At 37.2% G+C, this 25,739-nt stretch overlaps 1 protein-coding gene across 1 annotated transcript in view; it reads left to right on the top strand.

Annotated features, from left to right (window-relative positions):
* Positions 1-18,640, top strand: part of C9 (complement C9) — a 53,742-nt gene extending 35,102 nt beyond the window's left edge. The window contains exons 7-11 of the mRNA XM_060637647.3: positions 1,932-2,172; positions 5,036-5,161; positions 6,880-7,058; positions 17,008-17,239; positions 18,209-18,640. Coding sequence (XP_060493630.1) covers positions 1,932-2,172; positions 5,036-5,161; positions 6,880-7,058; positions 17,008-17,239; positions 18,209-18,234 — 804 coding nt within the window. The 3' untranslated portion in view covers positions 18,235-18,640. The remainder of the gene's footprint in view (positions 1-1,931; positions 2,173-5,035; positions 5,162-6,879; positions 7,059-17,007; positions 17,240-18,208) is intronic.
* The last annotated feature ends 7,099 nt before the right edge of the window (positions 18,641-25,739 follow it).

Here is a 25,739-nt window from a genome sequence, read left to right as displayed (position 1 = left end):
GAAAACAGCCAGTACAGAGTTTTTTAAATGAATTTCGCTTCTAATAAGGACAAAGAAATGGGTAGCAAATCATTAGACAAGTGAGGTCAAGAGGTTTTGACACAGAAGGAACAACTTTATGTTTGGATGGAAATGATCTAATATCTACCTCTAAAATAAGTGGGGCCAAAGAACATAACGTCTTTCTGACAAGTTATACTCCTAATTTAGCAACAACGAAAAGGAATCCAAGTATGTTTTGTGCATCCTTGAGACTCCACTGAGAATTATGATGGAGGTCATCAGGAGAACTCATATGATTTATTGTATATGGAGTAAGTTTCTTTAAGATTTTTGTTGAAGACTGAATCACCGACCATCACATGGAGTGAAGTTATACACTGTGAACAACTGTGCTTCCAGAACACAGAAAGTTTGGTGTGATGTTCATATATACCAAGATATACTTTTAAAAACTAATAATATGCTTTAAAAGTCTATGCAATCAACATGTGTCAACCACTACTCTAGAAGAACCTTGAACGAACCATCTACAAAACCATAGGTGTCAATTATAGTTTAGTTTTGGCTGGGACAGTCTATGGTTTTCTCTTGGAAATTTAAGCCATCATCTCTGGGAATGATTAACTGTTCACCTATTTAGGTCTTAAAATATTGTCCACCTTATTATTACCAAAAATTGAGTGGGGGTCTGGGTGACTCAGTAAGTTAAGCGTCTGACTCTTGATTTCTGCCCAGGTCATGGTAGCATCGTTCATGATATCAAGCCCTGTGTTGGGCTCTATGTTGACAGCGTGGAGCCTACTTGAGATTCTCTCCCTCTCTGTCTCTGTCTCTCTCTCTCTCTCTCTCTCTCTCTCTCTCTCAGAATAAATAAATAAATAAACTTAAAAAAAATTGAAAGTACATAGTAGAAGGAGCAGGGAGACCTGAAGCCTACATTTATAGGACCAATCACTGCACAGTCTATTTTTGTGATTTGGGGCAAATAACTTGATACCTTTGGATCAGACTTTCTTGGTCTGCAAAATGAGATTGGGCTGCATACATAATGTCTACTTTTTCTTTCATTGCCAACATTCTAAAATCAACTTAATGAGGTATAATTTATAAGCAAAAACACACAAATATTTTAAGCCTATAGCTCCATGAGTTTTGACTATTGTAGGTATCCATCCGTGTAACCACCTCCTCATACAAGATATAGAACGTTTCCACCACCTCAAGAAAATTCCGTCATGCCCTTTTTCAGCCACTCCCTTACTGCCTGAGAGGCAAGCTCTCCAGATTTCTCTGACTGTAGCTTAATTTCACCTGTTCTAGAACTTCATATGAGTGAAATCACATAGTACATACTCTTTTGTGCTTGACTTTTTTCATTCAGAGTACTATTTTTAAGATTTGTTTATATTATTGCATGTATCAGTAGTTTCTTCCTTTTTTATTGCTAACTGGTATTCCTTTGTGTGAACATACCACAATTTGTTTATCAATCTTCTGTTGGTGGACATTTGAGTTGTTTCCAGTTTTAAGCTATTCTGACTAAAGCTGCTATGAAAGTCTTGTATGGATCTTTTTGTGGGCTATTTTCTCATTGACCGTAGGTCAATATGTAGAAGTGAAATTGCTGGCCATAGGGTAAATGTGTGTTTACTTTTATAAGAAACTGCTAGGCAGTTCTCCAGGGGGATTAGACCATTCTACATTCCCACCGGCAGTGTTTGAGAGCCCCCGTGCTGCACACTTTCATCAACAGTTGGGACTAACAGCATTCTGAGTTTGCCACCCTACTGGGTTAAAGTATCTATGGTCACCAAAACAAAACAAACAAACACAAATTATTGCCTGGGGAAATCCTAAATTTTGTGATTTTTAACTTTGAAATAATGGCTACTAAACTCATATTTAATTTCTTCTGCTCTACAACAAAGGAAAAAGTGTTCCTGCATGTGAAGGGAGTAATTCATCTGGGAAGATTTACGATGAGAAGTCGGGATGTCATGCTGACAACAACTTTCTTGGAGGACATAAAAGCTCTGCCACCTACCTACGCAAAGGGGGAATATTTTGCATTTTTGGAAACCTACGGAACCCACTACAGTAGCTCTGGGTCTCTAGGAGGACTCTATGAACTAATATATGTTTTGGATAAAGCAGCCATGGAAGAGAAAGGTACACCTAGAAACAGAGCTCTTACCTCTAAAGCTGTTTTAACCAATCATTATTCCTGTTGCTAACCTCTTTCAATGATTAAAGGCTTTCAAATAAATTCCTATACACTGCTTCTTTGAGAGAACTCTCTCTCTCTGCCCTTTGGCATCAAAATCCTGTTGAAACAGCAAATAGCAAATTGACTTCTAGACCTCAAACACGATGACTTGATCATGAACTTGATCACGATGGCTTGATCATGACTTGATCAGCAGCACTACTACAAAATGCACAAAATTATACTGCAGTTTAAGATCAGTTGGCGACGATGCTTTGAGTGGAATACTACTTAAAAAGTAGAAAAAGTACAAGAGACATAATTCACATCATCTATTTCTTAATCGATAAATGGGTTCCATTACATGTTTGTCAATACTTTTCCAAAGGACTCTTGAGCATTGGAAGGGAAATAGTGTTCTAAATTTTCTCTGAGGGAGGAGGGAGAAAGTAATATTAAGATGTAAATCTAATGTCTTAAAGCAAAGGTGGAAAATTAGTTTTACCTCATAGAATGACAAGTTTAATCATATGGTGGTAGTTGAATTGACTCCACGTTGAGCAGATGTCTGATCACACTTGAAGTTATGGGAAAGAAGGCCATGGTTGATCATCAATGTCTGCCATGGGTTCAGGAAAGGCCTATGTACTACATAATTACCATACTGGCCTAAAGGTTTCATCTAAGCCTTTTAAGAATAAAGTGCATGCAAAGTGACTGTGTTAATAAGTTTTAATTACTCATTTCGTGAGAAATTGTGGCTAGTTGTAATATTCCTTACAGAGTAGATAGATGCCAGCATATCTCCTTTCTCTGCCCTCAAATGTTTTCAGCGTGTCTCTTAGGGAGGGAAGTGTTGCCAAAAAACGTTCCCGTGGCTCTTTCTCTTAGCCTCTGTCTGTTTCAAGTGAAGAATTGGATATGGCTATGAGCTTACAGCCGGACACTGTCCTCACGGTTTGTAAACATTTTAGAGATGAAACAACTATGAATAGCCAGAACTAACTGCTCTTGATGCCTCAGTCTAGTCTTGAGTGGGTAGAGGCGCTGCCAGGAGAAATGGAATATGAAGTTGTTTGACTTGTACTGCCTCACAGGGCTATATCCTGTGATACAGCGTAATGAAGCCTCCTGAGTCCTGTCCAGCAGGCTATTTTGATAAATATCACATGGGCAAGGGGCACAAGAGGACTGTGTCTTGAGTGACCTGAAAATCAGAAGAGAAAGGCTCAGCAATGGTGATCAAAACACAAGGAACACTTCAGGCTAAGAGTTGCCTTGGTGAAAAAGCTCCATGAGCTAAAATCTTTAATCTTGGGTAACTCAGACCTACCCACTTAAATTTACTTATCGTCTGACCTTAGTAGACAAGGATCATTAGGTCAATCCTTTGAAAAGGAAGTCATCCTTCTTGCTTCTTCATTGGCAATACCCGAGGACCAAACCACGTCCTACACCTAGATTTGGGATGTCCAAACCCTGTCTGGACAAGAAAAGACCCACAGCTGAGGCAGAAAATCTAAGCTCATTGGGATCACTTAGATATTTTCATACCCATCTTCGGAATCAAAGTCTTTATGCTTCCTAGGTTAAAGTTGGAAATCTAGTATTCTGGATTCCTTGCATGGCCTTCCATTTTTATCCTCCATCTTCCTTTCATAGGGAAATCCACCTGATATTTTTCAAGTTCTCACTGGTTGTGGGTACACAAAAAATATTTGCTGAATAAATGAATGCTTAAATGTCCCCAGATCCCTACTTCTATATTTTACTATGAAACCCTGGGACTAACTTCACTTCTCCCTTTCCTTTTTCACAAAGCATTTGTGTGTGTGTGTGTGTGTGTGTGTGTGTGTGTGTGTGTGTGTGTTCTGAAATGATAAATAAGACTGAAAACTGACATGGTCAATGAACTGAGGCAGTTTACCCTTGTAATAAAATAATCATTTTCTCTGCTAAATAGATAATAAAGTATATACTTGAATTAAATATTAGGATTTTTCTTCCTAGTAACTGTAGTATCCACACACCAGTGAGTCAGCTTCCAAAACTGATGTCTACTAAGTAGCATTCATAGGACCAAAGCAAAGTTGTCGCATGTATAAGCCATCTGCTCAAAGCAATGAACTCACTACCTTAATGAACAGAGTCTTCCAAAGAGGAATCGGAGATGTTGATGCATCCCACGACCAAATTATGAAGTCAATACAGAGAAGTGCTTAACAGCCAGACAACTCTGGTTCATATGGTAACTTGGCTAATTGCTGAATCCCACTGGCAGGTAACTTATCTGCTCTGTCATTCCATATCCTCGTCTGTAAAATGAGGATAATAGAACTTACCTTGAAAGGTTAATGTGAGGATTAAATTAATTGATGCTTGGAAAGATTTTGGGTATATGATGAGTATTCAATATATGTTAGACATCAAAGTCTGTCTCCCATGATGTTAGAAGTAAAGGACTTTACTGTAACTGCCCTATTCTGAGTGATGTCTCTTTTAAACAAGAAGTAAATTTATATGTCCTTTGTTAGTAAGTTGACGAGCAAATTCAAAAGGAGGCCACTAGATTCTAATATTATCCATTCATCAGTTGATGGACTTTTAGGCTCTTTCCATAATTTGGCTATTGTTGAAAGTGCTGTTATAAACATTGGGGTACAAGTGCCCTATGCATCAAAGCAGAGCAGATATGACCTTGCATTTGAGTTCAGTAATAATGTCTAGGAATCCGAGTATGTTTCTTACAAAATAGTACAATTGAAATGTATTTATTGAAGTAATTTAGACATTATTTAATGATTTTCAACTAAATACATTAAACAGGTGTTGAAATAAGGGATGTACAGAGATGCCTCGGGTTTAGTTTGGATGCTTCTCTGAATGCTGGAGCTGAACTCACAGGAAAGATCAATAAAAACGATTGTTTAAAGAGGGGTGAAGGTGGAACTGGTAAGTATGGCCTACCTCACTAGTTTAAAAAAAGGAGGAGGTGTTGTCAATGAACACTGCCCCGTCACTATGAACTCTCTTTATTGTCCATCCTCTTTACTAAACAAACAAACAAATAAAACCTTTGAGTGATTTAAAACTTTTATTTTTACAGTGGTATGAACACAAGTACCCATGGACATGTATTCATTGGAAACATCATTGCTCAGGCCACACAGTGTGCCGCTCTCGGAAAGGCACTTACACTGTAGTCTTTGTAGATTTGCACATTTATCCTGGCAATGGTAGAAGGCCAATGGTAGAAAACGTCTTCAGCAAAAATCTCCTTTCCCCCCCTAATCTTAGCAAAGTTTCTGAATAGGCTAGTGGCATACTGTATGTGACCATAAACAGAGGAGAAGACTGAAACCATTTCCCTAATTCAGCCTTCCTCCTGGCTCAAAACCCCTAATCCGCCTTCATCCAATGAGTCAAAAGGTATAAACTTCCAGTTATAAGATAAATAAGTGCTGGAGATGTAATGTACAACCTGATGACTGTAGCTAACAGCGCCGTGTGATATACTGGAAAGTTGCTAAGAGAGCAGAAACTAAAAGTTTTCGGCCCAGGAAAAGATAAATTTTTTGTAGCTGCACGAGGTGATGCAGGTGGTAATCATTTTGTGATATATGTGTATGGCAAAGCATTCTTTCTAAGTAGACCTTAAACTTTTACAGTGTGTCAATTATATCTCAATAAAACTGGGGGTGGGGGGGAAGTAATCCCAACCCATCCTTAACATTCAACTAGTGCATAACTTTTTTTAAAAACATAAATATCTTTAGTATAAATGTTGCTTGTGTTGTTAATACTTAGCAGATTTACAAGCATGAGATAGTGCTGGAGTGCTCAATTTTTACTCTAATCAGAAATCCCTGAGAATATTTTTGGACATACAAATGCTTGAGACTTCCCTTTAGAGAAGCAGCTGATAGTGGGGAGGCAGAGAGAGGAAAGCCTAGTATTTTTAAAAGCATACCCACCACTAACGTGTGGCCATGATAAGAAACCACTGATGAGTGCAAAAAAAAAAAAAATTGAACTTGCCATCGAAAGTCCTAATTTCAATATTTGACCCTCAGGCTAGTCTTAGGCTAGTCACTCCACCTCTCTGAGTCTCAGTTTTCTCATCTATAAAAATGAAAAAAGATAAACAAAAATCTTCTTGAAATTCCTTCCAGCTCAAAAAATGTACAACTCTATAAGATTCACAAAAGTGTGTTAAAAGTCTGGAGAGAGAAACTGAAGGAGAGATGAGTAGGAATTTAGGATGGAAAAAAATTTTGTTTTTCACCTGATTCTTTTTTACACTCTCTGATTTTTTTGGTAATATTAAATTAGTTTGAAGCAAAGTTATATAAAATGTAATTATGAAGTAAGTCTGAAAACAAAAAATTTCTAGTACATCCCAAAAGTCACGTTTAGTTCCCACGTAGGCATGGGCATAAGTGATGAATTTGGAATCATCAATGTATCTAAATCATCATTTTTTTTTTAAGACAACTGGAGTCTACAATTGGCTACTAATAAAACCTGCTCTTGGAGATTTTGGGTGAAAAAATTATATAAGTAAAATTCAATAAATATATTAGACTATACTTTTTGAAAAGGTTCAATAAATGTTGATCAAATGTCACAGAACTATAAATGTTTCACTTATATCCTCTTTCTCTTCTCAGTAAACATCACTAGTGATAACCTTATAGATGATGTTATTTCACTCATAAGAGGAGGAACACAAAAATATGCATATGAGCTGAAAGAGAAGCTTCTCAAAGGAGCCAAAACGGTTGATATGACTGACTTTGTAAATTGGGCCACTTCCTTAAATGATTCTCCAGTGCTCATAAGTCAAAAAGTAAGGGATGTTTATTTTCTTTTTTTTTTTTCCTATTCTATAAGGTCCAATGAAAATTTTTATTTATTTATTTTTAAAGGTAATAATTTATTTTTATTTACATGCATATAATCATAAGCTTTTTATTTTTTTTATTTTTTTAATATGAAATTTATTGTCAAATTGGTTTCCATACAACACCCAGTGCTCATTCTAACAGGTGCCCTCCTCAATGCCCATGACCCACTTTCCCTTCTCCCCCAGCCCCCATCAACCCTCAGTTTATTCTCAGTATTTAAGAGTCTCTTAAGGTTTGCCTCCTTCCCTCTCTGTAACTTTTTTTCCCCGCTTCTCCTCCCCGCCCTGGTCTTCTGTTGAGTTTCTCAGGATCCACATATGAGTGAAAACATATGGTATGTCTTTCTCTGTATGACTTATTTCACTTATTTCACTTAGCACAACACTTTCCAGTTCCATCCACATTGCTACAAAAGGCCAGATTTCATTCTTTCTCATTGCCAAGTAGTATTCCATTGTATATATAAACCACATCTTCTTTATCCATTCATCAGTTGATGGACTTTTAGGCTCTTTCCATAATTTGGCTATTGTTGAGAGTGCTGTTATAAACATTGGGGTACAAGTGCCTCTATGCATCAGCACTCCTGTATCCCTTGGGTAAATTCCTAGCAATGCTATTGCTGGGTCATAGGGTAGATCTATTTTTAATTTTCTGAGGAACCTCCACACTGTTTTCCAGAGCGGCTGCACCAGTTTGCATTCCCACCAACAGTGCAAGAGGGTTCCCGTTTCTCCACATCCTCGCCAGCATCTATAGTCTCCTGATTTGTTCATTTTAGCCACTCTGACTGGCATGAGGTGGTATCTCAGTGTTGTTTTGATTTGTATTTCCGTGATGAGGAGTGACGTTGAGCATCTTTTCATGTGCCTGTTGGCCATCTGGATGTCTTCTTTAGAAAAGTGTCCATTCATGTGTTCTGCCCATTTCTTCACTGGATTATTTGTTTTTCAGGTGTGGAGTTTGGTGAGTTCTTTATAGATTTTGGATACTAGCCCTTTGTCCAATATGTCATTTGCAAGAATCGTTTCCCATTCCATCGATTGCCTTTTAGTCTTGTTGGTTGTTTCCTTTGCAGTGCAGAAGCTTTTTATCTTCGTGAGGTCCTTCATTTTTGCTTTTAATTCCCTTGCCTTTGCAGATGTGTCAAGTAAGAAATTGCTGCAGCAGAGGTCAGAGAGGTCTTTTCCTGCTTTCTCCTCTAGGGTTTTGATGGTTTCCTGTCTCACATTCAGGTCCTTCATCCATTTTCAGTTTATTTTCGTGAATGGTGTAAGAAAGTGGTCTAGTTTCAGGAATGTTTATTTTCAAATAGAAGACTTTAAAATTTTCTTATTAACTGTAACTGTTGGTTCAGATGAACGGTTAACTTCTTCTGAAAGAGATGTGAGCATTCAAATGCACTCCTATGTCATCCCTGGAAAGAAGTGTGACATAGAGGAAAGGCATGACGTGTGGCATCACACCAGCCCAGGATGAGTTCAGCTCTCTATCCTTCTCTAAATGTGTAAAGTTTTCTGACCTCTGCAATGCTAAATTCTCCAGGGCTTCATGTTTATTTTGAGGATTTAATTAGATTGCTTGTGTAGAGCCTGTAGCACAGACTGGCACCAAATAGGTGCCCAAGAATTGTTAGTTCCCTTCCATCTGCCCCTGGTTGTCCCTTCCCATCAGGTGGCATCATACCACCACTTCCAACACAGGAGAATCTTTAAGGGCCTTCATGAAAGGGAAGTGCATGAGGTCTCAGAAAATAAGACCAAGGGTGAGCGGTTCTTATGGTCCAGAAATTCCTTCTTTTTTGTATCTTGATTATAGTCTTGAGTTTATAAACCCATTAGTACTTATTTCTAGGGGAAACACACTGCATTGTAATCATAAAGATATAAATGCCAGTGTCATTTAGCCCCATCATTCTTCTCCCCAAACTAACTAAAAAGAGTAAGTGTTTCCCTTTATTCCATATTTGTTTTCCTACTTCCCTTTATAGCTTTCCATTTTCCCTGTGTGTTATAAAATTTTCCCTCAGGTCAAGTTATCTTTTACCTCAATTTCAGTTTGATTAGCCTGAGTTACAGTCATGTTGGCATTTTGATAGGACTAGTTATTAGAGATTTTTGTCACTTCATCCCATTTTATTGTCTTTAAAGAATGAGGGAAGCTACCAAAACCATCTCATTTATGAGAGGGAAGAAGTCGGAAACTGGAAAATTGTAGTCTTTTCCTTTTAGATTGCAGAAATCTAGCCATTCATAAATGTGCTGACATATCTATGAAACTTCAAATATTTTGCCCCACAGGTAGGACAAAAAGGGAGAAAAAGTTGGCCAAATTTGTATGTCTATATGTGAAATTAAAGCCAGAAGAGATCCTTTTTGTTTTATTATGTTTAAATAATATTTATTTGAAATAATAATTATTTGAAACTCAATAAAAATAGATCTGCCAGAAAATCTTAAATAAGAATTAATTTGGAAGATGTTTACATCCAGATGGACACAAATTGTCTTGTTTTCTCATCTCTAAATTCAGCTGTCCTTGTATGGATCCAAACTTGTTCCCTGATCTTTATCATAGTCCAGTGTATTCTAGAGCCAATTTAAAGAATCTCAAGTAAATAAAGCATCTGCTGAAGATTTACTACTAGATTTACCAGAACTATTCAAAGACCTTCATTAACTCTATGGGACAGTCCTGCTGGCTGGATGCAAAGTATAGTTTATCCTATTTTCAAGGGCAACTATTGACTCCAGATATTTATTTATTTATTTATTTATTTATTTATTTATTTATTTATATATAAATAAATGGGGGGGAGTGCAGAGGGAGAGAGAGAATCTCAAGCAGGTTCCACACCCAGCATAGAGCCCAACCCAGGGCTCAATCTCATGACCATGAGGTCATAACCTGAGCTGAAATCAAGACTCAGACACAACCAACTGAGCCACCCAGGTGCCCTGACCTCCAGATTTTTAGATTAGTAGGCATTCCATCTAAAATACCTGTATAACCTTCTTTATTCATACATGGGAAGCCTGGACTTTTCAGATCAATATTCTACCTAAGAAAATGGCAACTATAGTGAGTCACCCAGCAACCACTTTTTAAAATTTATCTTCTTGTAGATAAAGTTCAGAAAACAGTTAAAATATTGTGTTCTTTATCGACTTTGCATGACTTTTAAATCCCTAAAGAGATATGAGATATAGTGTGGTTTGACCTTGAAATAGATTCCAAGTTATTTTGATTTTATAAATGCAGTAGAAGTGGGTTTTTTTTTTTTGTTTGTTTTTTGGTTTTTTTTTTGGTTAGTTAGAAGCTATTCCATGAGGTAATTAAGCAATCTATAATCACTAATTAATTCTTTGGTAAGTTGAAGCATTCTATTGTCTATGGATGACACCTTCAAACATCAGGGATAGTCTTAAGAATTGATCCTTCTATTTAACTATTTAAAGAATTGGTGAAACCTCTTGCCACCCACACTCCCCACCACACTAAACTATTAACTGGCTTATGTTTAATCCTCTGAGCAAATGAAATCCATTATCTAGATATTTATGTTGCAAACAGTTTATCTTGGAGAAAACACTGGGAGGTTATATTACTCTAAAGAATTTCACACAGATTTTCTAAGTAAAGCAGTTATATATAACACAACACAACATAACAGCATAATTTATTTTTCCACACTAAACTAAGAAAAAATAAAATAAAAAATAAAGTAACTATGGCCATGCTCTATGAAGTAGAACCTCATGGCTCTGATTCTCCATTTGTCCGTGTGCTTCAGCAGACCCCAAACCTCTGTTTGAGGAATGTGTTGACCCAGCCCAAGAATTTTTTCTCAGCCCTTCTTCAGGCAGAGGAGAAAGAGCCTCACTTTCAGTATTCGCTTTTGTCAGAGTCTTCAACTTTCATGAAAGTATATTATTTCTATTTCCAGCTGGCCTGAATGTTAACACAACATTTCTACATTTTATCTCAACAGAATAGCTGAACTTTGGTTTCTTCTTAAGCTTACCACTACAAACTAGTTATAAAAATGTCAGTTGAGGAAATTACATTTATTAATGATTGCCTGAGAGATATAAAGTTTATTATTTCCTCTAAAGCAATAGCAGCAGAGATCAGTATAGCTAGCATGTAGCAAATTGGCTTCCTGTAAAGTTTTGTTTTTGCCAAGTTATATAACTCACTGCTTTATTTACTAAAAGGATGTTACATAATACAGTGTCTCCTTTATGAGCACTCATGGGAGATATTACTCTTTAAACTCAGTTTCATGGATCATTTTGTTTCTCTTGTGAACGATGTAAATATTTCTTAAATGCATGTGACCATTAAATTCAGTTGTCTTACTTAGTGCACTAGAAAATATCCCCAAATTTGTGACCCACCTCATGCCAATGGGTCAGTCCTCCTGGCATGAATTTTGTGTTGCCTTTGCCTTCATCTTGCCTTTTATCCTCCATCCTCCCTCTCTTGTTTCCCTTAACCAATCTTATGCACCCACATGTCAAGCTATATTGAGCACTTTCTGGAACAACCTAGGTAATAATGAATCATTTACCTGCCATTTTTGTTGTGCAACTCTTCGCAGTGAGGCATCGGATGTTAAAGAGCATAAGTATTTCAAGGACCTGTAGTCACGGTGCTCTGTGTTGTCCTCATTACTGTTATAAAGATGTAGTGAAAGTCAGTCCTAACTCACTTGTATAGGGATAAAAATAACACTCATATGGGGCGCCTGGGTGGCTCAGTCAGTTAAGCCTCCAACTCTTGATTTCAGCTCAGGTCATGATCTCATGGTTTGCGGGCTTGAGATCCACATAGTGCTCTGCGCTGACAATGCAGGAGTCTGCTTGGGATTCTCTCTCTGTATATATAAGAAACTTCAATTTACTTCATTTTATTTATTATTTTTTAATGTACTTCATTTTTAAACTATCTTTCAATTTATTTGTATGTTAGCACGTTTCATGACTACAAATAGTAGAAAGATACAATTAGCTAGTGTAGGAGACAAAGGAGAACTGTTCTCTTAACTAATGGAAAGCCAAAGTTTATCAGAAAAAGACACTTCACCAAGTACATTTTCATTGTTCTTTGTCTTCTTGAGGGAGTTTTGCCCCCAGGGTTTGAGGCTTCTCTGAAATTATGGTCATTACATGACCTTCCTCTTTATCTCTTTGAACACTTTGTTTATGCATTTCTTCCACATTGTCGTTTCCCCATGACCCTCTCTTCCTGTATCTCAGATTATCTGGCCTTGACTTTCCTTTAAAAGGTAAAACAAGATGAATGTCTTTTCCCAAAAATCAAAATAACTCTGCCACATGCTTATGTTGTTCATGCCAATGTGGCAATGTCTGTAAGAGGCTACTTTCTTCCAAATAAATATAACATAGTTAAAATCTAAATCCTATATACTAATTTATAAAAGAGTGTGCTGGTGAACATTTGCATTGACTGTGGAAGTTCTTGGTATATTCTGGATATAAGCCTAGTCTCACTTAAAGGTATTATAAAAGGTTTTTTTTTCATTTGAGGACCTTCACCTTTCAATGATATTTTTTGTAACAGATGTTCTCCTTTTTGCTTTTTATTTGGAAATAATTTTAGACTTACTGTAAAATGGCATAAATAGTACAGACAGTAAACCTGCAAAAATAGCACAGAGTTCACATGCACCCTATAACCGGCAGCCCCTGATGTTAACAACTTACACAACCATCGTGCAGTTAATCAAAATAAGAAAATTAGCACTGTCTAACCTACAGAGCTTATTTAAAATTCACCAGTTTTTCCCCTAATATCTTTTATCTGTTCCAAGATCCAATCAAGATCCCACACTGCAACTAGTTGTAATGGCCCCTTAGTCTCCTCAATTCTGGGACAGTTTCTCAGACTTTTCTCATCTTTCAGGACCTTGACATTTTTTGATGAGTCAGCTGTTATGTCAAATGTCCCTCAATTTAGGCTTACAGAAGATTGAGGTTATCCATTTGGAAAGATACCACAGAAGTGACGTTGTGTCCTTCTCAGTACATCATATCAGGAATTATAATGTTGTTTTTTTTTTTTTTTTTATTTTGACATAGTCAAATATATATATATTTCCTTTCATTATAGTTAGTGCCATTATGTCCTGTTTAAAATCTTTCCCTACTTCAAGGTCTTGAAGATGCTGTCCTATATATTTTCTTGCAGAAGCTTTATTGTTTTGCTTTTACTTTTTGATCTACAATAAAACCAGATTTGTTTTTCTGTGAGTGACATAACCTTTGAAGTGACCTTTTAAGAAATCTCCTATGAATATCTCATTGTCCAAGAACAATTTCTATCATTGATTATATCTATTAAAATCAAATATCAGACTTTTTACTTAGATGATTTTAAGATCTACTCCATTATCTTTGTTTTTTTAGTAGTTTTACCCTGATATGGCTATGTGTGAAAAGAAAAAATTATAGCCTTGCTCTTCATTAATGGGGTACCTCTGTATCTTCCACTGGCTTGTTTTACTCTCAGCCATTAACTCTTCAAATATTGCTTCTTAAATATTCTCTCCTTCTGGGACTCAAATTATATGGATCTTTTCTCTTCTCCCCCTATCCATTTTTACTATTATTACTTTAGAGAGAGAGTGGAAGAGACATAGAGCTCCAGCATGGAGCCCAATGTGAGGCTTGATCCCACAATTCTGGGATCATGACCTGAGTCAGAATCAAGAGTCAGATGCTTAACTGACTGAGCCACCCAGTCACCCTGTCTTTTATGTTTCCTACCTTCTTTCTGTATTTCCCAATCTTTTATCACTTTATGCTTCATTGTCAGTATTTTCTCCTTACCTATATTCTAATTCATTAATTTTGCTTCTGTTGTATCACAGCTTCTATTTAACCAGTCCATAAACTGGCATATTAATGCCAACTTTTTTTTTCTTTTAACATTTATTCATTTTTGAGAGACAGAGAGAGACAGAGCGTGAGTGTGGAGGGGCAGAGAGAGAGGGAGACACAGGATCTGAAGCAGGCTCCAGGCTCTGAGCTGTCTTGAACTCACAAACCGTGAGATCATGACCTGAGCAGAAGTCAGAAGCTTAACCGACTGAGCCACCCAGGCACCCCCAAAATGTTTATTTATTTATTTTGAGACAGAGAATGAGCAAGGGTGGGGGAGACAAGAGAGAGAGGGAGACACAGAATCCAAAGCAGGCTCCAGGCTCTGAGCTGTCAGCACAGAGCCCGATGTAGGGCTCGAACCCACGAACCTCAAAACGGTGACCTGAGCTGAAGTCAGACGCTTAACTGACTGAGCCACCCAGGTACCCCTAATATCAACTTATAATATCTCTATTTGTTTATTTTTCCCAAGTCCTCTGTTTTAAAAAGTAACTTCTGGTTTTCTGCCACAATTGCTGATCTTCTCCCTTATGGCCCGACTCATGTAAACATAGCGCTTCAAAAGTCTGTCTGGTAGATCAAATCTTGTCATCCTCACAGCTCTGCTTTAGCTTCTAGGGTTTCTACTGGTTCTTGTTCATGTCACCTTGTTTCCTTGTGTACCTAGTTATTTTTATTGGGGGCTGAATATTACACTTTAAAAATTCTTCTAGGAGTAGCGTGAGGCCTTAGAATGATTTTCTTTTCTTCCAAAGAAAATATATGTTTACATCTGGAAAGCTTCTGGGGTTACAATGATTCAAGATTTTTTTTAATGCGAACCAGACTGCAGTCTCTGCAAGGCCACCCACTTCTGGCTCCCTCTCACTTCCAGGACTGTAGGGCTTTGGGTCCCAACCCAAAGCATGGCTTCTTTTCCTTTGCTGTCCCTGAATACCAACCTTTCCCCCCACCCCCACCAGCCCAGTGATGTGCTCCTTTACCTCAGTCCCTCTGCAGCCTGTTCCCAAATTAGGCAAATGTGTCAAAAGGGGACTGTGGCCCAAAAATACTAAGCTCACCTCCCTGAATTTCCACCTCCTCCCAGAACGTAGCCGAATATGTATTACCTCATTAACTCTCCAGGGCCTTCAAGCAGATTTTTAATTTTGGTTTTATTTGTCATTGTCCTCAGAGAAAAAAAGTTCAGTTGACATTATTCAATCCATCATTACCCACATGTAGTATTTTTGTTTTAATCTCTTTCTTGAGTCTTTGGATTCCAGTCCCTTTTAAATTTGTAGCCTCCTGTTTCAAAGTGCTATGCCACACAAGGACCTCAGTTTCTAATGATTTATTTACTCAAAGAAGTCTTTGAGTCACACAACTGAATTTGCTGATATAGACACCTTCTACATATGTTATGGCTTTTCCACCATAAGAATTTTGTTGTTGTTGTTGTTGTTGTTGTTGTTGTTTTAGAGAGAGAGCTAGCGAGTGGGGGAGAGGGGCAGAGGTAGAGACAGAGAGAATCACAAGCAGGTTCCAGGCTCAGCACAGAGCCTGATACAGGTCTCAATCCCAGGACCCTGGGATGCTCAACTGAGTGAGCCACCCAGGCACCCCACCACCATAGCGACATTTCAAATTCTGTATGACTGGAATGCTCCTCTTTCTGTCCCAGCACCTCAAATCTCAGCGGAAGGGTCATTTTTCTCAGGAAAGCCCTTCCAAGCTTCCTCGATTCAGTTGTAGCAACTATGTATTTGACCCCAGGAATTTATGCAGAAGAAACCATATTACTTCATTTTCTTTAATTCTAATTAAGTTTCGTATTGAGATTCCATCCCTTCCTACTGCTGGAAAATTCATCCTTTAATCATTTGTTGGATGGGGTTCAGGGAGGTCTTATTGCCCAGATCAATACAAGAACCCTGATGCTTCAGTTGGGGAACTGGGAATATATGTATATATTTAATCCACGGTGGTCACCCTAATAACCTCATTGTTCAAACTCACATGTTCCCTTGAAGTCAAGTGGTTCCAAGCCTTCTATGCCAAGATTGTACATGGGAGTCCCTGGCAAAACTGGATCCCTAGTCCTTGATATGGACCTACCTTCTCTAGGGACTCTCTGCTTTTCCTCAAATAGCTGCCAGAGACCCAGTTTATGGTTTCTTGTCCCCTGAGGGACGTACTAAGTCAGGAGGAATCTCCTGCCTCAGTGGCATTCTTCTCACACCCTTTCTCCCAGTAAAAATTCCTCAGTGAGTTCAGGCTTTTATGGGTGGGGGAAAGCCAACAAAGAATTTGCCTTCAGGGGCTTTCTGATCTTGGCCTTGCACACAAAACCCCAGTTTGACAAGAGACACTGGCTACCTGTTGGAAGAGAGGAGGAGGGGAAAAGGCAGCATAAACAATTCACAAAATAATGTCAGTATGTTATCCTGAGAAAAGTTTAAGTCCATGATTGTCCATTTTTAAAACACATATACCCATCCCATATAGTACCTATCATGGTTTCCATTTTATCTGTGTGATTATTTTAATATCAGTTTTCTTGCTTGCATAATGTGACCTCCTTACCTCCATAATGATCACAGAGATCATGCCTAGCTTCGATCACTCCTATAGTCTATCAGCAAACATCATACCTGCCAATAATAATCATTCAATAAGCCTTTGTTGAGGGGCACCTGGATGGCTCAGTCGTTAAGCGTCCGACTTCGGCTCAGGTCAGGATCTCACGGTCTGTGAGTTCGAGCCCCGCGTTAGGCTCTGTGCTGACAGCTCTCAGCCTGGAACCTGCTTCGAATTCTGTGTCTCCCTCTCTCTGACCCTCCCCCATTCATGCTCTGTCTCTCTCTGTCTCAAAAATAAATAAACGTTAAAAAAAAACAAACCTTTGTTGAATTAATGAATGGACAAATAATTCAGTGAATGGTACTGCACAAGCTCCATCAGTAGAAAAAGTTCTAAAATTAAATATTTTGCTTTCTTGTAGCTGTCTCCTATATATAATTTGGTTCCAGTGAAAATAAAAGACGCACACCTAAAGAAACAGTATTTAGAAAGAGCCCTTGAAGATTATATCACTGAATTCAATGTGAGGAAATGCAACCCATGCCAACATGGAGGTACTGTGATCCTGCTGGATGGAGAATGTCTGTGTACCTGCCCAATGGCATTTACAGGAATTGCCTGTGAAACCAGAAAAAAGTCAAAAACTTCTCAAGGTGAGAGCAACTTATTTTATATCACTAGGGACAAAACTATGCATTTTGAGGTTACTTAATTTGAAAATTAGGTCTTAAATTAACGTGTATTAAACGTCTAGGCTATCCATGTAAACAGAGGATAAATAGTGAACACATAAAATGGAAAAAGCAGACTTTATAGGTCTTTTAGCATGCAATTTTACATCTTCTGCCTCTACATTTAAACAGAACTATTATTTTTTTAACTGTAATGATTGGCCCTTGAGCAACGTGAGTTTGAACTGAATGAGCCCACTTATATGTGGATATTTTACAGTATAGTACTCTACATATATTTTCTCTTCCTTACAACTTTCTTAATAAAATTTTCTTTTCCCTAGCTTACTTTATTGTAATAATACACTATATAACACATATAACATACAAAGTGTGTATTAATCAACTCTTTATGTTATTGATAAAGCTTCTGGTCAACAGTAAGCTTTTAGTAGTTAAGGTTTGGGGGAGTCAAAAGTTATACACAGATTTTCAACTGTGTGGGGCATCAGTACCCCTAACCTTTGTTAGCATTGTTCAAGGGTCAACTGTAATTTTTTTAAGCAAGTAAGCAAAATTCCTAATCTCTCTAAAAGTCTTTTAATATTTTTCAATGAAGGTTTCTTCACATGTTCTTATAAATACCCTTGCATAAGATGCACTTCAAAGTTGAATACCCAAGACCTATGTCTTTTAAGTTTGCTTTTTCGGATTGCAAGAAACAGATACAGACAATACAATTGCCTCCACAATTACAGTTCGTGTTTATGAAGATCTGAAATATAATTTATCACTTTTAAAGATACAAAACCCTCTCAAGATATTCAAAAATTGTTGTAGCAACCTAATTATCTTGTTGTTAATACTGTAATAACACTGCCGTTTTCATGACTCGGTTTATCTCTCTCTTTATCACCTCTGCTTCTACTGCTTCTGACTATCTTTTCTCAGTGCCTTCTGCATTCAAAATTTCCTAAGACTCTATGGAGGATGTCATGGTACACAGCCCGGGTCTGCCTTCAGGATCAAGCACCCATCCCCCACCTCCTATGAGTGTTACCTGCTGACATTTCACAGCTGAGTCTCTCTTCAGGAATTGCCCTGTAACAAGGGAGTGGTGCCCAAGATTATGCTCCCAATCTGAAAGAAGCCCATATCTGATAACTGGTCAATGTGGTTGGTATCTGATGGGCCGTCCCTCTTGCGTCAATCGGGACAGCTCTAGAGCACTATTCAGCTTTGGAGCTTCTTGTATGATTTGCTGAAGCCTCTGTTGCAAGAGCATTACAATTGAACTTCCCCTTATTCCCAGTTGTGCTCCCCATACTCCTAACATATTTTCCCCCAAAACACATGCTAATAAATCTATTGCATACAAACTCAGATGCTCGGAGTCTTTTTCCAAGGAAATGCTATCTGCTACAAAATCTGGTTGGGTCAATTGAATATTATTCCATTATCCAATACATAGTGTTCCGAATAGGAGGAATTTCTAATGATAGCATAAGCTCCTGGCCTTCCTTATGTCTGTTCTATATATAGCGGACTTTTGCCAAGGCACTGACTTTTGTTTCAAACATATATGGACACAGTAGCAGGGTCAATTATCTAAAACAAGGTTTTTATATGTTTGCTTTAATTAAAAGCAAACACTAGACTGTGGGCACAGAAGGTGCTTGGGACTCATGGACTCACAGTAAGATACACTTGTAAAAGACTAACCAAAGACTTGAATTTGGGGAAGGTGTTCAGGAACTATTTGGTATTATTATTATTATTGATGCTCATCTCTACATCTTTTTCTTAATATGCAAGCAAATAAGAAACGCACACACACACCTTCCTTCTCGATTTGTGTTCTTAACCCAATGGTAGTAAAGTATATACACTGATCCATGTCTGGTTTCATCACTTAAAATATATCTTAGAGATGTTTCCTTATTGTTTATTATTATTATTATTATTACTTATTCATTTTTTTTTTAATTTTTTTTTTCAACGTTTTTTATTTATTTTTGGGACAGAGAGAGACAGAGCATGAACGGGGGAGGGGCAGAGAGAGAGGGAAACACAGAATCGGAAACAGGCTCCAGGCTCCGAGCCATCAGCCCAGAGCCTGACGCGGGGCTCTAACTCACGGACCGCGAGATCGTGACCTGGCTGAAGTCGGACGCTTAACCGACTGCGCCACCCAGGCGCCCCTATTCATTTTTATTTAAGCTAAAAAAAACAGATCACCAATTTCTCCCATTCCACCCCCACCTCCACCTCTCACAACCACCAATCTGTTCTCTGTATCTATGAGTTTGGTGTTTTGTTTTTCTGTTTCTTTAGATTCCACATATAAGAGATTATATAGCACTTCTCTTTCTCTGTATGACTTATTTCATTTGCCATGATGCCCTCAAGGTGCATAAATGTTATTCTTTTTTATGGCTGAATAATATTCCATTGCATACATATACCACAGTTTCTTTATCCATTTATCCATTGATGGACACTTAAGTTGCTTCCATGTCTTGGCTATTATAAATAGGGCTGCAATAAACATAGGGGTGCGTATATCTTTTTGAGTTAGTGTTTTCATTTTCTTCAGATAAATAACCAGAAGACAAATAACCAGAAGATCCACCAGAATTGGTGGATCATATAGTTCTATTTTTAATTTTTTTAGGAAACTCCATAACATTTTCCATAGTGGCTGCACCAATTTACATTCCCACCAGTAGTGTGCGTGGGTTTACTAACACTTGTTATCTCTTGTCACATCTTCACTAACACTTGTTGGTTTTTTTATCTTTTTGGTAATAGCCATTCAAACAGGTGTGAGGTGATATCTCCCTGTGGTTGCGATTTGCATTGATATTAAGCATCCTTCATGTTCCTATTGGCCATCTGTATGTCTTTTTTGGAGAAATGTCTATTCAGATCTTCTTCTACCCATTCCTTAATCAAGCTATTATTATTATTATTTGCTATTGAGTAGCATGAGCTCTTTATGAATTTTGGATATTAGCCCCTTATCAGATATATGGTTTGCAAATATTTTCTCCCATTCAGTAGGTTGCCTTTCCATTTTGTTGATGTCCTTTGCTGTGCAGAAGCCTTTTAGTTTGCTGTAGTCCCACTTGTTTTTTGCATTTTGTGTTTTGTTTTTGTTTTTCTGTTTGTTTTTTGTTTTTGTTTTTTTGCTTTTGATGCTTTTGCTTTTTGTGTTAGATTCAAACAGTCACTGCCAAGACCCATGTCAAGGAGTTTCCTATGTTTTCTTCTAAGAGCTTTATGGTTACAGATCTCACCTTCAAGAACTTAATCCATTTTGAATTAATTAATCCTACCCTATTGGATTATTTTCATACTTTTATCTCTTTGAAGATGTTAAACATGTTCATTTGGGAGTCTTTCTCTAGTTGCTCGAGAATATATAATTTCTGCACTGCAATTTTTTGCCTATTGAGTGTACTAATTCATTCTCATGGCATTCTTTTCTGACTTGTGTACTTAGTAATTTTTTTATTACAGGCTTAATCCTCAGTGGAAATTGTTTCCTGTGGGAATCCTGTTACTCTGGGTAGTCTTAAGGTTCACTTGTTTTTTATGAAGTCCTGTTGTTTTCATTTATTTTGTACCAGTTTTTTATGTAAGTTTCTTCATTCAGTTTCCATATTTTGTGTTTAACGGATAATGAAGATCAAGTTCCCTTCCCCTATATACATGATAGTTCTAAGGACACTAGTGTCTTCTGGTTGACTTTTCATACCTGACCCAGGATGGTCCACCAGTTCCTAGATGAGACACTAGATTATGGTGCAATCTTTCTTGCTGAATCTTTCTCTCAAAGGAAGCTCTTCCAGACAACCCATTTCCTACAAAATGTTCAGTTCCAGCATCCCATTTAAATTGAGATTGAAAACCTTAATCACCTTTTTTTTAATTTAATTTTTTTTATTTTTTTAAATTTACATCCAAATTAGTTAGCATATAAGGCAACAATGATTTCAGGAATAGATTCCTTAATGCCCCGTGCCCATTTAGCCCATCCCCCCTCCCACAACTCCTCCAGTAACCCTCTGTTCTTCTGTCGGTTGCCTTTTAGTTTTGCTGATTGTTTCCTTTGCTGTGCAGAAGGTTTTTATTTTGATGAGGTCCCAGTAGTTCATTTTTGCTTTTTTTTCCCTTGCCTCCAGAGATGTGTTGGGTAAGAAGTTGCTGCAGGCGAGGTCAAAGAGGTTTTTGCCTGCTTTCTCCTCAAGGATTTTGATGGCTTCCTGTCTTACATTGAGGTCTTTCATCCATTTTGAGTTCATTTTTCTGTTTGGTGTAAGAAAGTGGTCCAGGTTCATTCTTCTGCATGTCGCTATCCAGTTTTCCCAGCACCACGTGAAGAGACTGTCTTTATTCCATTGCATATTCTTTCCTGTTTTGTCAAAGATGAGTTGGCCATACGTTTGTGGGTCCATTTCTGGGTTTTCTATTCTGTTCCATTGATCTGAGTGTCTATTCTTGTGCCAGTACCATACTGTCTTGATGGTTACAGCTTTGTAGTATAGCTTGAAGTCTGGAATTGTGATGCCTCCTGCTTTGGTTTTCTTTTTCAAGATTGCTTTGCTATTCAGGGTCTTTTCTGGTTCCATACAAATTTTAGGATTATTTGTTCTAGCTCTGTGAAGAATGCTGGTGTTATTTTGTTAGGGATTGCATTGAATATGTAGATTGCTTTGGGTAGTATCAACATTTTTAACAATGTTTGTTCTTCCTATCCAGGAGCATGGAATCTTTTTCCATTTTTTTGTGTCTTCTTCAATTTCTTTCATAAGCTTTCTGTAGTTTTCAGTGTATAGATTTTTCACCTCTTTGGTTAGATTTATTCCTGGTATTTTATGGGTCTTTTTGTGCAACTGTAAATGGGATTGATTCCTTGATTTCTCTTTGTCAATTCATTGTTGGTATATAGGAATGAAACCGATTTCTGTGTGTTGATCTTACATCCTGCAACTTTGCTGAATTCATGAATCAATTCTAGCAGTTTTTTGGTGGAATCTTTTGGGTTTTCCATATAGAGTATCATGTCATCTGCAAAGAGTGAAAGTTTGACCTCCTCCGGGCCGATCTGGATGCTTTTTATTTCTTTGTGTTGTCTGATTGCAGAGGCTAAGACTTCCAATACTATGTTGAATAACAGTGGCAAGAGTGGACATCCCTGTCTTGTTCCTTACCTTAGGGGAAAATCTCTCAATTTTTCCCCATTGAGGATGATATTAGTGTTGAGTCATTCATATATGGCTTTTATGATCTCGAGGTATGCTCCTTCTATCCCTACTTTCTTGAGGATTTTTATCAAGAAAGGATGCTGTATTTTGTCAAATGTTTTCTCTGCATCTATTGAGAGGATCATATGGTTCTTGTCCTTTCTTTTATTGATGTGATGAATCACATTAATTGTTTTGTGGATATTGAACCAGCCCTGCATCCCAGGTATAAATCCCACTTGGTCATGGTGAATAATTTTTTTAATGTATTGTTGGAGCCGGTTGGCTAATATCTTGTTGAGAAGTTTTGCATCCATGTTCATCAGGGAAATTGGTCTATAGTTCTTTTTAGTGGTGTCTCTGTCTGGTTTTGGAATCAAGGTAATGCTGGCTTCATAGAAAGAGTTTGGAAGTTTTCCTTCCATTTATATTTTTTGGAACAGCTTCAAGAGAATAGGTGTTAACTCTTCCTTAAATGTTTGGTAGAATTCCCCTGGAAAGCCATCTGGCCCTGAACTCTTGTTTTTTGGCAGATTTTTGATTAATAATTCGATTTCCTTCCTGGTTATGGGTCTGTTCAAATTTTCTATTTCTTCCTGTTTCAGTTTTGGTAATGTATATGTTTCTAGGAATTTGTCCTTTTCTTCCAGATTGCCCATTTTATTGGCATATAATTGCTCATAATATTCTCTTATTATTGTTTTTATTTCTGTTGTGTTGGTTGTGATCTCTCCTCTTTCATTCTTGATTTTATTTATTTGGGTCCTTTCCTTTTTGTTTTTGATCAAACTGGCTAGTGGTTTATCAATTTTGTTAATTCTTTCAAAGAACCAGCTTCTGGTTTCATTGATCTGTTCTACTGGGTTTTTTTGGTTTTGATAGCATTAATTTCTGCTCTAGTTTTGTTATTTCCTGTCTTCTGCTGGGTTTGAGTTTTATTTGCTGTTCTTTTTCCAGCTCCTTAAGGCATAAGGTTAGGTTGTGTATCTGAGATCTTTCTTCCTTCTTTAGGAAGGCCTGGATTGCTATATACTTTCCTCTTATGACTGCCTTTGCTGTGTCCCAGAGGTTTGGGTTGTGGTATTATCATTTTCATTGACTTCCATATACTTTTTAATTTCCTCTTTAACTTCTTGGTTAGCCCATTCATTCTTTAGTAGGATGTTCTTCAGTCTGCAAGTATTTGTTACCTTTCCAAATTTTTTATTGTGGTTGATTTCGAGTTTCATAACGTTGTGGTCTGAAAATATGCACAGTATGATCTCGATCGTTTTGTACTTACTTAGGGCTGATTTGTGTCTCAGTATATGGTCTATTCTGGAGAACGTTCCATGTGCACTGGAGAATGTATATTCTGGTGCTTTAGGATGCAATGTTCTGAATATATCTGTTAAGGCCATCTGGTCCAGTGTGCCATTTAAAGCCATTGTTTCCTTGTTGATTTTTTTCATTAGATGATCTGTCCATTGCTGTGAGTGGGGTGTTGAAGTCTCCTACTATTATGGTTTTACTATTGATGAGTTTCTTTATGTTTGTAATTAATTGATTTATATGTTTGGGTGCTCTCACATTTAGCACATAAATGTTTAGAATTATTAGGTCTTCTTGGTGGAAAGACCCCTTGATTATGATATAATGCCCTTCTGCATCTCTTGATACAGCCTTTATTTTAAAGTCTAGATTGTCTGATATAAGTATGGCTACTCCAGCTTTCTTTTGTTGGCCATTAGCATGATACCTGGTTCTCTATCCCCTTATTTGCAATCTGAAGGTGTTTTTAGGTCTAAAGTGGGTCTCTTGTAAACAGCATATTGATGGATCTTGTTTTCTTATCCATTCTGTTACCCTATGTCTTTTGATTGGAGCATTGAGTCCATTGACATTTAGAGTGAGTACTGAAAGATATGAATTTATTGCCATTATGATGCTTGTAGAGTTGGAGTTTCTGGTGGTGTTCTCTGGTCCTTTCTAATCTTTGTTGCTTTTGGAATATATATATACACACATACATATGTATATATATACGTACATATGTACATATATATGTGTATATATGTATATATATGTATGTGTATATATATGTACATATATATATGTATGTGTATATATATGTACATATATATATATATATGTACATATATATATATATACATATATATATATATGTACATATATATTCATCTTTTCTCCCCTCAGAGAGTCCCCCTTAAAATTTCTTGCAGGGCTGGTTTAGTGGTCACAAACTCCTTTAATTTTTGTTTGTCTGGGAAACTTTTTATCTCTCCTTCTATTTTGAATGACAGTCTTGCTGGATCAAGAATTCTTGGCTGCATATTTTTCTGATTCAGCACACTGAATATACCCTGCCACTCCTTTCTGGTCTAGCCTGCCAAGTTTCTGTGGATAGGTCTGCCTTTTGACGTTCAGTTTTTGTTGAATCTAATGGGGGTCCTTTGTGCTCCTGGATTTTGAAGTTTGTGTTAGGTTAGGAAAGTTTTCTGCTATGATTTGCTCATATAACCTTTCTACCCCTATTTCTCTCTCTTTCTCTTCTGGGACCCTATGATTCTGATGTTCCTTTTTAACGAGTTGCTGATTTCTCTAATTGTTAAATCGTGCTCTTTTGCTTTAATCTCCCTCTTTTTTTCTGCTTCATTATTTGCTATAAGTTTGTCCTTTATATCGCTGATTCTCTGTTCTGCCTCATCCACCTTTGCCGCCGCTGCATCTACCTGTGATTACAGCTAAGTTATAGCATTTTTTATTTCATGCTGGCTATTTTTTACTTCTTTTATCTCTGCAGAAAGGAATTCTAATCTATTTTCGACTCCAGATAGTATTCTTATTATCATGATTCTAAATTCTGGTTCAGACATCTTGCTTGTATCTGTGTTGGTTAAATCCCTGGCTGTCGTTTCTTCGTGCTCTTTCTTTTGGGGTGAATTTCTTCGTTTTGTCATTTTGAAGGGAAAAAGGAATTAATGAGGTAGGAAAATTAAGATTAAAAAAATTAAAATTAAAAAGAATTAAAATTAAAAAATTAAAAACACACACATACACACAAAAATCAAATAAATGATGCTAGATTCTAGGTGTGTTTTGTCTGGGTGTTGAAAGTGGTTTTAGAGATTAGAAAAAAAGGGGGGGAAGAAAAAGTAATAAAATTTTAAAAAATTTCAAAAAGGAAATCATTTGAGAAATTGAAAAATGAATACACTGAAGTAGACTAAAAT

The sequence above is a fragment of the Panthera onca genome, chromosome A1, assembly GCF_046562875.1.
Source record: "Panthera onca isolate mPanOnc1 chromosome A1, mPanOnc1 haplotype 2, whole genome shotgun sequence".
NCBI classification, from domain to species: Eukaryota; Metazoa; Chordata; class Mammalia; order Carnivora; family Felidae; genus Panthera; species Panthera onca.
Note: the sequence above shows the minus strand (reverse complement) of the source record. Positions and strands in the feature narration are given on the sequence as shown.